The 14,905-nt window shown below is 46.6% G+C and overlaps 1 protein-coding gene across 1 annotated transcript in view; it reads left to right on the top strand.

The window, feature by feature from the left end:
• ADGRD2 (adhesion G protein-coupled receptor D2) overlaps window positions 1-14,905 on the top strand; it is a 642,889-nt gene that overhangs the window by 156,070 nt on the left and 471,914 nt on the right. The window contains exon 10 of the mRNA XM_063432309.1: window positions 4,722-4,835. Coding sequence (XP_063288379.1) covers window positions 4,722-4,835 — 114 coding nt within the window. The remainder of the gene's footprint in view (window positions 1-4,721; window positions 4,836-14,905) is intronic.

The following is a 14,905-nucleotide window of genomic DNA, read 5'->3' as shown; positions in this document are numbered from 1 at the left end:
CAACGGCACTTTTATTTACATTCACTTTGAGTAAGATTTACATTACTTGAGCCTATAATTCTATTAGGCTCTCTTATCACACCATGATCAAGGTATTTGCACATAACAATTTATTGGCACTTAGTCCCTTTACATAGTGCACGTTGGTGGTATTTCTTATTGCCGTCCGTTTCTTCTGGTATCCCCATAGCGACGGATTAGCATAGCGGTCGCTATGGAGACGAATGGCGGACGTCATCGCGCAATTACGTCACTAGAGGGGAGGAGCCTGTTTGCGCAGGCGCTCTGTGCACTGGGGGACGCCGGCAACACAGCGGTTTCACTGGGGGTAAGCTAATTTATTGATTTAATGCATTTAGTTTTTTTTGCAATTTATTTTTATTTTAATCATCTGCTTAATTGGTATAATTGTATAGGGTATATAAGATGTTTGTATGTCTCATTAACTTCATGATCCTGATGAAAGTCTGTAGTGACTGAAACGTTGATCTTGGATATTTTTACATTTTTCCATTAAACTTTGGACTTTTAAATTACGTGAGTGCAACCATCTCTCTGAATTTTATATATATATATATATATATATATATATATATATATATATATATATACACACATACACTTTTCTTTTTAATAATTGTCTAAATAAAACTTTTTATACATATTTTTTCTGGATTTTGGAGTGTGCTACAATTTACCAGTTCCAAGTTTTCTGTGGATGTACTTCTACCAGATATCTCGAGGATGAGATGACAAGCGCTATAAGTCTAGAGCCAACTTTGAATAGGCTCTTAAAATTGTGAGTTTAAAGAATTATTCCTTTTCATGTTATTAACTGGTATATACAGGTCACACTATGTGTGTTTTTCCATTTATATATAGGTTTTAAGAACAACCTGTAGTGTGGGTACCTGAGACATTTTATGTGTAAGGTAAAACCCACCTTTATTTCTGTGTGCGCAAATCACCTTTTTTCTTATCAAATAGCCCTTTCGGCCCACTCCTGGAGGAGATGAGCGTCAATTGGAGCTCCACCATGTAGGGCATCATCCGCCATAAGGAAGATCTGTGTCAACGGGCCACTGATGTTGAGTAGTTTATCCTGGGCTGAGCGTAGGCCCTATTCTAGGCCTCTGTGTGTATCCTTCCTGGATCTAGTCATGAAGGTGGTGAACACTTGGTAAAAATCAGGGGTAAGGGCCACTTTATCCGATAGCGTTGGATGGGGGCATTCAAGCCAGAGTTTTGCCTGGACCTCCTTGTCCAAAGGGCGACAAAGCCAGTAAAGTAGAAACTCTGCGATGTGGTCTGGCGGAGCCCATTCTGACGAACGAGGATGTTTGAGGAGCCATGGGTCAAAGAGCAGGCGACCAGAAGGGTCCAAGATCTCTACTGGGGTGTCAGCGGTGGCCGCAGAAGCTCTCAGCGAGTCAGTCAAAGGGGAGTCCAAAATTGTCTCCTTTACGTAGCATGAGGGTCAATCAAGGAAACCCTCAGCGGGTGATGCATTACCCGAGCTGCCTGCTCGGTACTCATCCAAGATGGTGGAGTCAGACACCCCTGAGTATGAGTCTTCATCCGGGCAACTGCCGGAACCCTAGCCCAGTCTGGGTAGCTTGGCTGTCATCTTTCCTTTGCCAGTGATAGTGCCTTGACCTGTCCAAGGTCTTTTGCGTGCTGAGCCCATGTCCTCAGAGCGGAGGGAGCCACCTGAGTCAGAGTCTGTGGGACCAGAAGGGGAAGGTGGAGTGTCCCTGTATAGGGCAGCACGGGCATTAGGTAGGGAGTCCGTCAGTGCGGCCCATAGCCAGGCCAAAAGGCCTTTGGGAACCTGGAAGTCAGATCCATCAGCCATGACTGATGACACTGAAACATAGGTAAGGTGCGGATCACCCAGTGTTACGACACTCACCGCCAGGTAGATGAAGCCGCCGTTTAGTAGATAATCCCTTTTCTCCAGAAATGCAGTTTTAATCCAGCCGATCGTCAAACTCCCGAACGGAGCATAGGAATGCGGCAACTCCCGATCAGCAATTAAGTTGAACTCCTTCCACAGCTAGAAATAACGAAAAGTACTGTCCCAATAATAAATCCCTCCACAAACGAGACCAAGCTCCGTCTTGAAGGTCAAACAGGAATGTGTTTAATGGGGGCTACCTGCCCGGTGTTCATGCGGGTCTCCACAAGGTGGACACTCCCCTAGGGGACCTTGTAGAAGACTGTACAATATATTGAACAGTAGCCAATCACAGTGGCTTCAACATAAGCCCTTCCCATCTTACCCATAAATCCTTCTTCTCTATCCCGGAGATAATTATCTCCCAGGATAGAGACAATCGCCATTTTAAAATACAATGACAAAAATACAGTAAAATACATATTTGCAAAAATACCGAATAAAAAGAGTTTGTGCAACGTATCCCCAGATAGCCTGGATCTGAGTGCATTTTTCTACCGAATAGCGCTCAGATCCGATGTACCTAGTCCAATCGCCATGGAGTCAAAGTCTTTCATATGTCCTTTGTTATACGAATGACTCCATGGGACGGCTATCTGGGTAAAGTCCATACAAATGCTATAAAACTCCCGAACTGACCGGTGTTCGTACGCCTCGACGAAATAGAAGGCGGGCGGCAACTTCCAGCGGTGTTCGGTAGATAAAGTGTCCGTTTTTAGTTCCACAGGATTTGCACTGAACACCGCTGATTCTTCTCGTGTCCCAAAATGGCTGCCGCCTCGTGGTCGGCATACGAACGACGACCACCCATACGAATCGAATGGAGAGGTGTCTGCGGTTAACCACAACGTTCTAATTGGGGCCAAGAGGTTAACCAGCAGCACACTCCTCTCCTGGGTGGCCGTTTGTTCGGCAGTTTCATTCGGTAGTTCAGTATCACACGAACAGGGGCATACGGACAGGAAATCCCACGAAATTAAGGCAACCAGACGAACCAGCAATATAAGTCTACACAGATGGATCTGTCACACCCAGCATGCAAGAGGGAGTCACCCACCCATTTTAGTGGCAGTGGGAGTGGCCAAAACACAATTTCCAAGGCAAACTGGGGAGTGCTCACCTGGAGGCAGCAGCAAAGGAAGAGGGAGTGGGAGGATCTGCCTGAGAGGTTTATAGTGCTATTTTTTTTTTTGTTCTGATTATTCGGAAAGTGATGTTAGCTATTTCTTTGCTGCTGGAGGTTTTCAGCAAAGGTTTCCTTGAGCATATTAGACCTATTATATTATTGTTACCATAAAACAGTTCTTTTCAACCATTATGTTGTAGCATACTGGTGTGCTTCAAGTCACCAGAAACATTTACAAGATACTGGTAGCAGTAGAGAAGACAGCAAGTATGCCTTGGAAATTGTGTTTTGGCCAATGCCACAGTGAACAGGTTAGTGTTGCTAATTGTTGGTTTTACTTATTGCTGCCTAAGTGGTTATTAGTCTTGTGCAATAATTCATTTGAGTCGGTTTAGCTGAATCAAATTTATTATAGTCCACACCCAAACTAATCTGTCCATCCATTGATTGAATAAGAATTCACAGATAAATCCAGGATGAATCAATTTTTTCAGATGTGGATTAAAATTGACTTGAGTTGAGCAAACTGCCTTAAAATTTATTTGCACAATTCTAGTGGTTATCATGTCTGGAGTCTTCTGGCACTGACTTTCAGTTCCATAGTATACAATTTATAATGGTTTAAGGCTAAATGAGAGTCGCCTGCAGCCCATCCCCTTTGTGTAAAGTAGGAAGTACTAGTCTGAGCAGCAATGGGTGCAGTGATTGTTTGAGAATGTCAACTTGCATCTTCTAGCATATTGCAGCCACCAATTGCTGGCATGAGTTGGTATGGTATAAGCAAGTGTGGTATCATTGTCTTAGCCATACCACAAGAGGGTCTAGACTGTGGAACCTAATTCAATGTTAAAGTGCTCGAAAATGGTTTAACGTTGAATGGAGGGATGGTGCCAGGGGATTTCGGGCACTACTACAAATTGAAAGCGATGACATTTTTTATCATGCGTATAGTGTCCCTTTAATGTTACAGATGAGTTTTTATTTTTAAAATATTCAGTTTGTGCTTATGTGTTGTTTCCTTAAATTTTAGCTTTAACATCTTATATATATTATATATAATATAATATATAATTATATAACATCTTATATATATATATATTAACATCTTGTAATTCTTTGTCTTCTTTTTTTAGTACTCTTGTTTGTTTCACGTTCATTCTGTTTCTGTTAATTTATGTCTGGAATTGTGATACTGTTGCCTATTTATGGACTAAGTCGAGTACTGGGTTTCACCTGAGCTTTCAATGTTCTGTGTCAGCATGTCTTCATGAAAAAACCCTGACAGGTTTGAAATACCAGAGGATATTTAATGAATATTGCAGAAAATATAGGGAATATTCTCTGTGAGTTTATTGCAGAATTGTTTCATTTTTTTATTTGCTTTTATTTTTTATTTTTTTACGTTACGTTAGTGAATACCAATATTAACTTTTTGGATGTCTTAATCTTAACCATCTTTGCTGGTGTGCCCCAGTAAGTCATAGCATACAGTCTGCAATTGTCTTATTTTGTAAAATTATGCAAATATACTTGCTAACAGAAACTAACACTATTTCTTACTTTGTCCTAATATCACTCTCTTTTATGATTGCACCTACAGCTTATCAGCCCAATGAATGTTTTTCTTATTTTCTTCAGAAGTTGGAATCAGACAGGTTGATCCAGATGCAAATAGCCTTGTTTACACAGTGCAGAGTGCTGAAAGAATGGATCAAATTGAAGTACCCAGGGAAGAACTCCAGAAAATTACAGGTAATGTCTAGCATATCTTTTGTAGCTTAATGCTCCTTGAATAATAATTAAAAAAAGAAATATATCGATATATTTCTTTTTTCTTTTTAAAAGAATTAACATAATTTTTGTATCAGTTCCAATATTCCCTCATATTCACTCATATTCCCTAGTAGTTTTTTCTATATATTTCCAGTGTCGGAGTCATCAACCTCAACTTTCAGGAGGTGTGCAGTGAGCAACACATAAATAGCCCTGTTTTCTGCATGGATTAGTGCATAATGCATGCTTGTGTTCTAAATAGTGATGTTACGAACATAAAATTTTCGGTTCGCGAACCGGGCGAACCGCCATAGACTTCAGTGGGCAGGCGATTTTTAAAACCCACAGGGACTCATTCTGGCCACAATAGTGATGGAAAAGTTGTTTCAAGGGGACTAACACCTGGACTGTGGCATGCCGGAGGGGTATCCATGGCAAAACTCCCATGGAAAATTACATAGTTGATGCAGAGTCTGGTTTTAATCCATAAAGGGCATAAATCACCTAACATTCCTAAATTGTTTGGAATAACGTGCTTTAAAACATCAGGTATGATGTTGTATCGATCAGGTAGTGTAAGGGTTACGCCCGCTTCACAGTGACAGACCAAACTCCCCGTTTAACGCACCGCAAACAACCGCAAACTCTCCATTTGCACGTTTTAGTGCAAACTAGTCTAACTACTAATATAGTTGAAACATGCTACTTTTATTCATGCCAGACAACCATGCAGGCCAGACTAACAAACATGAAAGAGCCAATCATAGTTAACCACCTCAGATAGTAACATGGCTCCCTCTATATACAGAGTAAACATGGCTCCCTCTATATACAGAGTAAACATGGCTCCCTCTATATACAGAGTAAACATGGCTCCCTCTATATACAGAGTAAACATGGCTCCCTCTATATACAGAGTAAACATGGCTCCCGCTATATACAGAGTAAACATGGCTCCCTCTATATACAGAGTAAACATGGCTCCCTCTATATACAGAGTAACATGGCTCCCTCTATATACAGTGTAAACATGGCTCCTCTCTATATACAGTGTAAACATGGCTCCTCTCTATATACAGTGTAAACATGGCTCCTCTCTATATACAGAGTGTGGCGAAACCAGCTTCGCCACTGTGAACTGGAGAGGCCTGGCTGCTGGCCTCCTGCCCGCTGACTATGGCCCCTGGACGTGTTGCACTTTAGAAACTATATTTGGGCAGGTAATAATTTGTATTGCTGCTGCTGGCCCTTTAAAAGCATCTATGGACATATTGGGACTTTTGGGACTACTGTCCCTTTAAGACTGTGATACATATTCTAGTGTGCTGCCTGTAATATTATATGTGTATTAAGTTTAACCTGGGATATGTATGCAGCATTCATCTGATTGTTCGGTAGAATCACTCCATTTATTATATTGAGTGAAACTACCGAACAACCAGACCACCCAGGAATAAGTGTGCCTCCAATTACAGTTTGCAACAATGTTGCAAACGGGTAATTGGCAATCAGTGTAATGTATTCTTTGTCCTCTGGGTGGCCGCCATTCGGGAAACAAACACGTGGCGGCGGCCATCTTAAACTACCGAACAGCGGTGTTTTGCCGTCGAGTGTCTGGAACTAAAATCGGACACTTGACTAGGCAAACACCGCTGAGACCTCCATACTTCCAGAAATTCATATGGAAACTACCGAATGACCCGCCGTTCGGTAGAAAGAACCCCACAAACAAGGGAATTCATTCAAACCCTCTCCAGGCTCTATAACACAGGCAATTCGCCTGTTTTCATTCCCTTGTTTGTGACCGACCGCAGGGCCAAAATGCATGGAACTGTTTTCGGTTACTTTACCCATGCGGTCGGTCAAATCTTTGGAACCCCATATCTCACGAACCATTCATCCGAATTACTTGAATTTTGGATATGTTGTCCCCCTGAATAAGGGCTATCCAGCGATGCTGGATTTAAAGGTGTACCCCCTGTTTTTGGGGTACATCCAGGAATTGGGGAAAAGGGTGTACGGTATAATTATGTTAAGTGCTAATCTAAGGGGAGGAAATGTGTGGGAGGTACATCCCTGTGATTGGTTATTTTATGCCTCCCCCTGGGTGTGGCCTGTATGTGGATTAGTGTAATAAAAGCCAGGCTGGATGAGCCAGTCCAGAGTTCCTGCTTAACCCTCAAAATGAAGTGTCGTCTCGTTCTTGGGGGGGATTGGATTGTAAGCTGACTGCCAAGAGTGTAAGCCGATTGTATGCTTTTCTTGTTCAGCTGTTCCAGTGTTCGTGTGGTTCCAGTCGGGAGAATGGTGTTTGCAGTAGCTGCCTGTGCATCTGGAAAGGGGATTATCGCCTAAACTGGGTTTTATCCTCTTGTAAGTGAAACGGTCCGTTACAATTGGTGGCAAGCGGCGGGATCGTTCCTACAACCAGAGGGACAGCTACAGACAACACCATTTCTGGATTACAAATTGAGGGCAACGCTAGTATCCGTACAGCGACCCTAGCTACAAAGGAAATAAGAAAATGGAAGGAGACAGAGTCGCAGCTGCTGCAGCACCTCCGAGGGAGGAGGAGGAATCCGAGTTTATCAGGGAATATAGGAGAAGGATGGCTTTTTTCTCACCAGCCCGAGCGGAGCATATGGCATCCCGGATCTACGACGATGTACATGCACACCTCATGCTGCTAATGACGCAGAGGACCCAACAAGCTTGGTCCTGTGAGGAACCACAACAGGCAGGTGGAGATGGGACCGAGGTCTCTCTACCGGCCCTACAGGGATGCTGGGCAGTCGGCCCAGATCCCCAGCGGCAGTGTGTAACCCAGGGAGCTGATGGTGTCGTCCATCCTCCCCAGCGGCAGAGTAAGTCCCAGGGAGCTAAAGGTGTCGTCCTTCCTCCCCAGCGGCAGATTGTATCTCAGGGAGCTGAAGGTGCCGTCCTTCCTCCCCAGCGGCAGTGTGTGTCCCAGGGAGATGAAGGTGTCGTCCTTCCTCCCCAGCGGCAGGCTGAGTTACAGGGGGCAGAGGTTGTTGTTCCTGCCCCCCAGCAGAAAAGTGATGTGCCAGGAAGGCAGTGTGAAGTAAAGGGAGAGGAGAGCAGCGTCCTCCCTCCCCAGCGGCAGTGTGTGTCTCCGGGAGCTGATGGTGTCGTCCATCCTCCCCAGCGGCAGGCTGAGTTACAGGGGGCAGAGGTTGTTGTTCCTGCCCCCCAGCAGCAAAGTGATATGCCAAGAAGGCAGTGTGAAGGGAAGGGAGAGGAGAGCAGTGTCCTCCCTCCCCAGCGGCAGTGTGTGCCCCAGGGAGCAGAAGGTGCAGTCCTTCCTCCCCAGCGGCAGTGTGTGTCTCCGGGAGCTGATGGTGTCGTCCATCCTCCCCAGCGGCAGGCTGAGTTACAGGGGGCAGAGGTTGTTGTTCCTGCCCCCCAGCAACAAAGTGATGTGCCAGGAAGGCAGTGTGAGGTGAAGGGAGAGGAGAGCAGCGTCCTCCCTCCCCAGCGGCAGTGTGTACCTCAGGGAGCAGAAGGTGCAATCCTTCCTCCCCAGCGTCAGTGTGTACCCCAGGGAGCAGAAGGTGCCATCCTTTCTCCCCAGCGGCAGTTTGCCATCCAGAGAGAGGAACTTGTTACACCCTCTCTCCCACGGCAACCTAACCCACCAAGGGGAGATGTTAAGCCCCACAACTGTGCAGATGGGACCGTAGTCTCTGCACTTACAGCACAAGGGATAGGGACGGTCGGTCCTGTTCCCCAGCCTCAGTGTGATGGATCCAAAGGGGAGACAGTCGGTCTCCCGCTCCGGCAGTCGAGCGGTGCACCTAAAGGGGAGACAGCCAGTCTCCAGCAACCAGGCGCCCACCAGACTACTCCCGTGGTAGTGCTGGCAACAGGACAGAGTACCGCTGGTCTCTGCCCCCTCAGCAACCCACCAAGGCAACCTACCCGTCTCCCACCCAGCAGTGGTGAAACACCAGAACTTGGACAAAATCCTTTCTCACCCAGATGTAGTAACCGGTTAGTGTGGGTGGGCTGCTCTGTTATTTCTGTTTCGTGGGTGGGTTGCTGGACTAACCAGGGCACTGACCGGCAGAAAGTCAGGTACCCTGTTAGTCTAATTGGCAAAGGGGAGAAATGTGGCGAAACCAGCTTCGCCACTGTGAACTGGAGAGGCCTGGCTGCTGGCCTCCTGCCCGCTGACTATGGCCCCTGGACGTGTTGCACTTTAGAAACTATATTTGGGCAGGTAATAATTTGTATTGCTGCTGCTGGCCCTTTAAAAGCATCTATGGACATATTGGGACTTTTGGGACTACTGTCCCTTTAAGACTGTGATACATATTCTAGTGTACTGCCTGTAATATTATATGTGTATTAAGTTTAACCTGGGATATGTATGCAGCATTCATCTGATTGTTCGGTAGAATCACTCCATTTATTATATTGAGTGAAACTACCGAACAACCAGACCACCCAGGAATAAGTGTGCCTCCAATTACAGTTTGCAACAATGTTGCAAACGGGTAATTGGCAATCAGTGTAATGTATTCTTTGTCCTCTGGGTGGCCGCCATTCGGGAAACAAACACGTGGCGGCGGCCATCTTAAACTACCGAACAGCAGTGTTTTGCCGTCGAGTGTCTGGAACTAAAATCGGACACTTGACTAGGCAAACACCGCTGAGACCTCCATACTTCCAGAAATTCGTATGGAAACTACCGAATGACCCGCCGTTCGGTAGAAAGAACCCCACAAACAAGGGAATTCATTCAAACCCTCTCCAGGCTCTATAACACAGGCAATTCGCCTGTTTTCATTCCCTTGTTTGTGACCGACCGCAGGGCCAAAATGCATGGAACTGTTTTCGGATACTTTACCCATGCGGTCGGTCAAATCTTTGGAACCCCATATCTCACGAACCATTCATCCGAATTACTTGAATTTTGGATATGTTGTCCCCCTGAATAAGGGCTATCCAGCGATGCTGGATTTAAAGGTGTACCCCCTGTTTTTGGGGTACATCCAGGAATTGGGGAAAAGGGTGTACGGTATAATTATGTTAAGTGCTAATCTAAGGGGAGGAAATGTGTGGGAGGTACATCCCTGTGATTGGTTATTTTATGCCTCCCCCTGGGTGTGGCCTGTATGTGGATTAGTGTAATAAAAGCCAGGCTGGATGAGCCAGTCCAGAGTTCCTGCTTAACCCTCAAAATGAAGTGTCGTCTCGTTCTTGGGGGGGATTGGATTGTAAGCTGACTGCCAAGAGTGTAAGCCGATTGTATGCTTTTCTTGTTCAGCTGTTCCAGTGTTCGTGTGGTTCCAGTCGGGAGAATGGTGTTTGCAGTAGCTGCCTGTGCATCTGGAAAGGGGATTATCGCCTAAACTGGGTTTTATCCTCTTGTAAGTGAAACGGTCCGTTACAATTGGTGGCAAGCGGCGGGATCGTTCCTACAACCAGAGGGACAGCTACAGACAACACCATTTCTGGATTACAAATTGAGGGCAACGCTAGTATCCGTACAGCGACCCTAGCTACAAAGGAAATAAGAAAATGGAAGGAGACAGAGTCGCAGCTGCTGCAGCACCTCCGAGGGAGGAGGAGGAATCCGAGTTTATCAGGGAATATAGGAGAAGGATGGCTTTTTTCTCACCAGCCCGAGCGGAGCATATGGCATCCCGGATCTACGACGATGTACATGCACACCTCATGCTGCTAATGACGCAGAGGACCCAACAAGCTTGGTCCTGTGAGGAACCACAACAGGCAGGTGGAGATGGGACCGAGGTCTCTCTACCGGCCCTACAGGGATGCTGGGCAGTCGGCCCAGATCCCCAGCGGCAGTGTGTAACCCAGGGAGCTGATGGTGTCGTCCATCCTCCCCAGCGGCAGAGTAAGTCCCAGGGAGCTAAAGGTGTCGTCCTTCCTCCCCAGCGGCAGATTGTATCTCAGGGAGCTGAAGGTGCCGTCCTTCCTCCCCAGCGGCAGTGTGTGTCCCAGGGAGATGAAGGTGTCGTCCTTCCTCCCCAGCGGCAGGCTGAGTTACAGGGGGCAGAGGTTGTTGTTCCTGCCCCCCAGCAGAAAAGTGATGTGCCAGGAAGGCAGTGTGAAGTAAAGGGAGAGGAGAGCAGCGTCCTCCCTCCCCAGCGGCAGTGTGTGTCTCCGGGAGCTGATGGTGTCGTCCATCCTCCCCAGCGGCAGGCTGAGTTACAGGGGGCAGAGGTTGTTGTTCCTGCCCCCCAGCAGCAAAGTGATATGCCAAGAAGGCAGTGTGAAGGGAAGGGAGAGGAGAGCAGTGTCCTCCCTCCCCAGCGGCAGTGTGTGCCCCAGGGAGCAGAAGGTGCAGTCCTTCCTCCCCAGCGGCAGTGTGTGTCTCCGGGAGCTGATGGTGTCGTCCATCCTCCCCAGCGGCAGGCTGAGTTACAGGGGGCAGAGGTTGTTGTTCCTGCCCCCCAGCAACAAAGTGATGTGCCAGGAAGGCAGTGTGAGGTGAAGGGAGAGGAGAGCAGCGTCCTCCCTCCCCAGCGGCAGTGTGTACCTCAGGGAGCAGAAGGTGCAATCCTTCCTCCCCAGCGTCAGTGTGTACCCCAGGGAGCAGAAGGTGCCATCCTTTCTCCCCAGCGGCAGTTTGCCATCCAGAGAGAGGAACTTGTTACACCCTCTCTCCCACGGCAACCTAACCCACCAAGGGGAGATGTTAAGCCCCACAACTGTGCAGATGGGACCGTAGTCTCTGCACTTACAGCACAAGGGATAGGGACGGTCGGTCCTGTTCCCCAGCCTCAGTGTGATGGATCCAAAGGGGAGACAGTCGGTCTCCCGCTCCGGCAGTCGAGCGGTGCACCTAAAGGGGAGACAGCCAGTCTCCAGCAACCAGGCGCCCACCAGACTACTCCCGTGGTAGTGCTGGCAACAGGACAGAGTACCGCTGGTCTCTGCCCCCTCAGCAACCCACCAAGGCAACCTACCCGTCTCCCACCCAGCAGTGGTGAAACACCAGAACTTGGACAAAATCCTTTCTCACCCAGATGTAGTAACCGGTTAGTGTGGGTGGGCTGCTCTGTTATTTCTGTTTCGTGGGTGGGTTGCTGGACTAACCAGGGCACTGACCGGCAGAAAGTCAGGTACCCTGTTAGTCTAATTGGCAAAGGGGAGAAATGTGGCGAAACCAGCTTCGCCACTGTGAACTGGAGAGGCCTGGCTGCTGGCCTCCTGCCCGCTGACTATGGCCCCTGGACGTGTTGCACTTTAGAAACTATATTTGGGCAGGTAATAATTTGTATTGCTGCTGCTGGCCCTTTAAAAGCATCTATGGACATATTGGGACTTTTGGGACTACTGTCCCTTTAAGACTGTGATACATATTCTAGTGTACTGCCTGTAATATTATATGTGTATTAAGTTTAACCTGGGATATGTATGCAGCATTCATCTGATTGTTCGGTAGAATCACTCCATTTATTATATTGAGTGAAACTACCGAACAACCAGACCACCCAGGAATAAGTGTGCCTCCAATTACAGTTTGCAACAATGTTGCAAACGGGTAATTGGCAATCAGTGTAATGTATTCTTTGTCCTCTGGGTGGCCGCCATTCGGGAAACAAACACGTGGCGGCGGCCATCTTAAACTACCGAACAGCGGTGTTTTGCCGTCGAGTGTCTGGAACTAAAATCGGACACTTGACTAGGCAAACACCGCTGAGACCTCCATACTTACAGAAATTCGTATGGAAACTACCGAATGACCCGCCGTTCGGTAGAAAGAACCCCACAAACAAGGGAATTCATTCAAACCCTCTCCAGGCTCTATAACACAGGCAATTCGCCTGTTTTCATTCCCTTGTTTGTGACCGACCGCAGGGCCAAAATGCATGGAACTGTTTTCGGATACTTTACCCATGCGGTCGGTCAAATCTTTGGAACCCCATATCTCACGAACCATTCATCCGAATTACTTGAATTTTGGATATGTTGTCCCCCTGAATAAGGGCTATCCAGCGATGCTGGATTTAAAGGTGTACCCCCTGTTTTTGGGGTACATCCAGGAATTGGGGAAAAGGGTGTACGGTATAATTATGTTAAGTGCTAATCTAAGGGGAGGAAATGTGTGGGAGGTACATCCATGTGATTGGTTAAATTCATCCTCCCCCTGGGAGTGTCCTGTATGTACTTGTTTGTAATAAAAGCCAGACTGGGTGTCCCAGTCTAGAGTTCCTGTTTTACCCTCCACTTGAGTCCTGTGTCTTATTGGGGGAACCTGCTACAAGGGATTGCTATGCTAGGCATATTCCCTTGCTATAATCACTGAGCTCTTGTAAGAGCTTGTTCCTGCTTCGTTCTGAAGGGAGATAGCTGCAGCCTGCGGTGCTTATGGTGTCTGGTGGAGTGCTTGGAGTCCTCTGGAAGCGCTAGGAGCATCTTTCAACGGAGGTACCCAGTCGGGGTGCCAGTGGATCCGTTACACAGAGTAACATGGCTCCTCTCTATATACAGAGTAACATGGCTCCTCTCTATATACAGAGTAACATGGCTCCTCTCTATATACAGAGTAACATGGCTCCCTCTATATACAGTGTAAACATGGCTCCTCCAAACATGGCTCCTCCAGAGTAACATGGCTTCCCTCTATATACCATGTAAACATGGCTCCCTCTATATACAGAGTAACATGGCTCCCTCTATATACAGAGTAACATGGCTCCCTCTATATACAGAGTAACATGGCCTCCTCTATATACAGAGTAACATGGCCTCCTCTATATACAGAGTAACATGGCTCCCTCTATATACAGAGTAACATGGCTCCCTCTATATACAGAGTAACATGGCTCCCTCTATATACAGAGTAACATGGCTCCCTCTATATACAGAGTAACATGGCTCCCTCTATATACCGATTAACATGGCTTCACTCTATATACCGTGTAAACATGGCTCCCTCTATATACAGTGTAAAAAATGGCTCCTCTCTATATACAGAGTAACATGGCTTCCCTCTATATACAGAGTAACATGGCTTCCCTCTATATACAGAGTAACATGGCTTCCCTCTATATACAGAGTAACATGGCTCCCTTTATATACAGAATAACATGGCTCCCTCTATATACAGAGTAACAAGACTTCCCTCTATATACAGAGTAACAAGACTTCCCTCTATATACAGAGTAACAAGACTTCCCTCTATATACAGAGTAACAAGACTTCCCTCTATATACCGTGTAAACATGGCTCCCTCTATATACAGAATAACATGGCTCCCTCTATATACAGAATAACATGGCTCCCTCTATATACAGAATAACATGGCTCCCCTCTATATACAGTGTAAACATGGCTCCCCTCTATATACAGTGTAAACATGGCTCCCCTCTAGATACAGTGTAAACATGGCTCCTCTCTATATACAGAGTAACATGGCTCCCTCTATATACAGTGTAAACATGGCTCCCCACTATATACAGAGTAACATGGCTCCCTATATATACAGAGTAACATGGCTTCCCTCTATATATCATGTAAACATGGCTCCCTCTATATACAGAATAACATGGCTCCCTCTATATACAGAGTAAACGTGGCTCCCTCTATATACAGAGTAACATGGCTCCCTCTATATACAGTGTAAACATGGCTCCCCACTATATACAGAGTAACATGGCTCCCTATATATACAGAGTAACATGGCTTCCCTCTATATATCATGTAAACATGGCTCCCTCTATATACAGAATAACATGGCTCCCTCTATATACAGAGTAAACGTGGCTCCCTCTATATACAGAATAACATGGCTCCCTCTATATACAGAGTAACATGGCTCCCCTCTATATACAGTGTAAACATGGCTCCTCTCTATATACAGTGTAAACATGGCTCCCTCTATATACAGTGTAAACATGGCTCCTCTCTATATACAGAGTAACATGGCTCTCCTCTATATACAGAGTAACATGGCTCCCTCTATACACAGTGTAAACATGGCTCCTCTCTATATACAGAGTACCATGGCTCCCCTCTATATACAGAGTAACATGGCTCCCTCTATATACAGA

The sequence above is a fragment of the Pelobates fuscus genome, chromosome 9 (genome assembly GCF_036172605.1).
Source record: "Pelobates fuscus isolate aPelFus1 chromosome 9, aPelFus1.pri, whole genome shotgun sequence".
In the NCBI taxonomy this organism is placed as follows: domain Eukaryota; kingdom Metazoa; phylum Chordata; class Amphibia; order Anura; family Pelobatidae; genus Pelobates; species Pelobates fuscus.
Note: the sequence above shows the minus strand (reverse complement) of the source record. Positions and strands in the feature narration are given on the sequence as shown.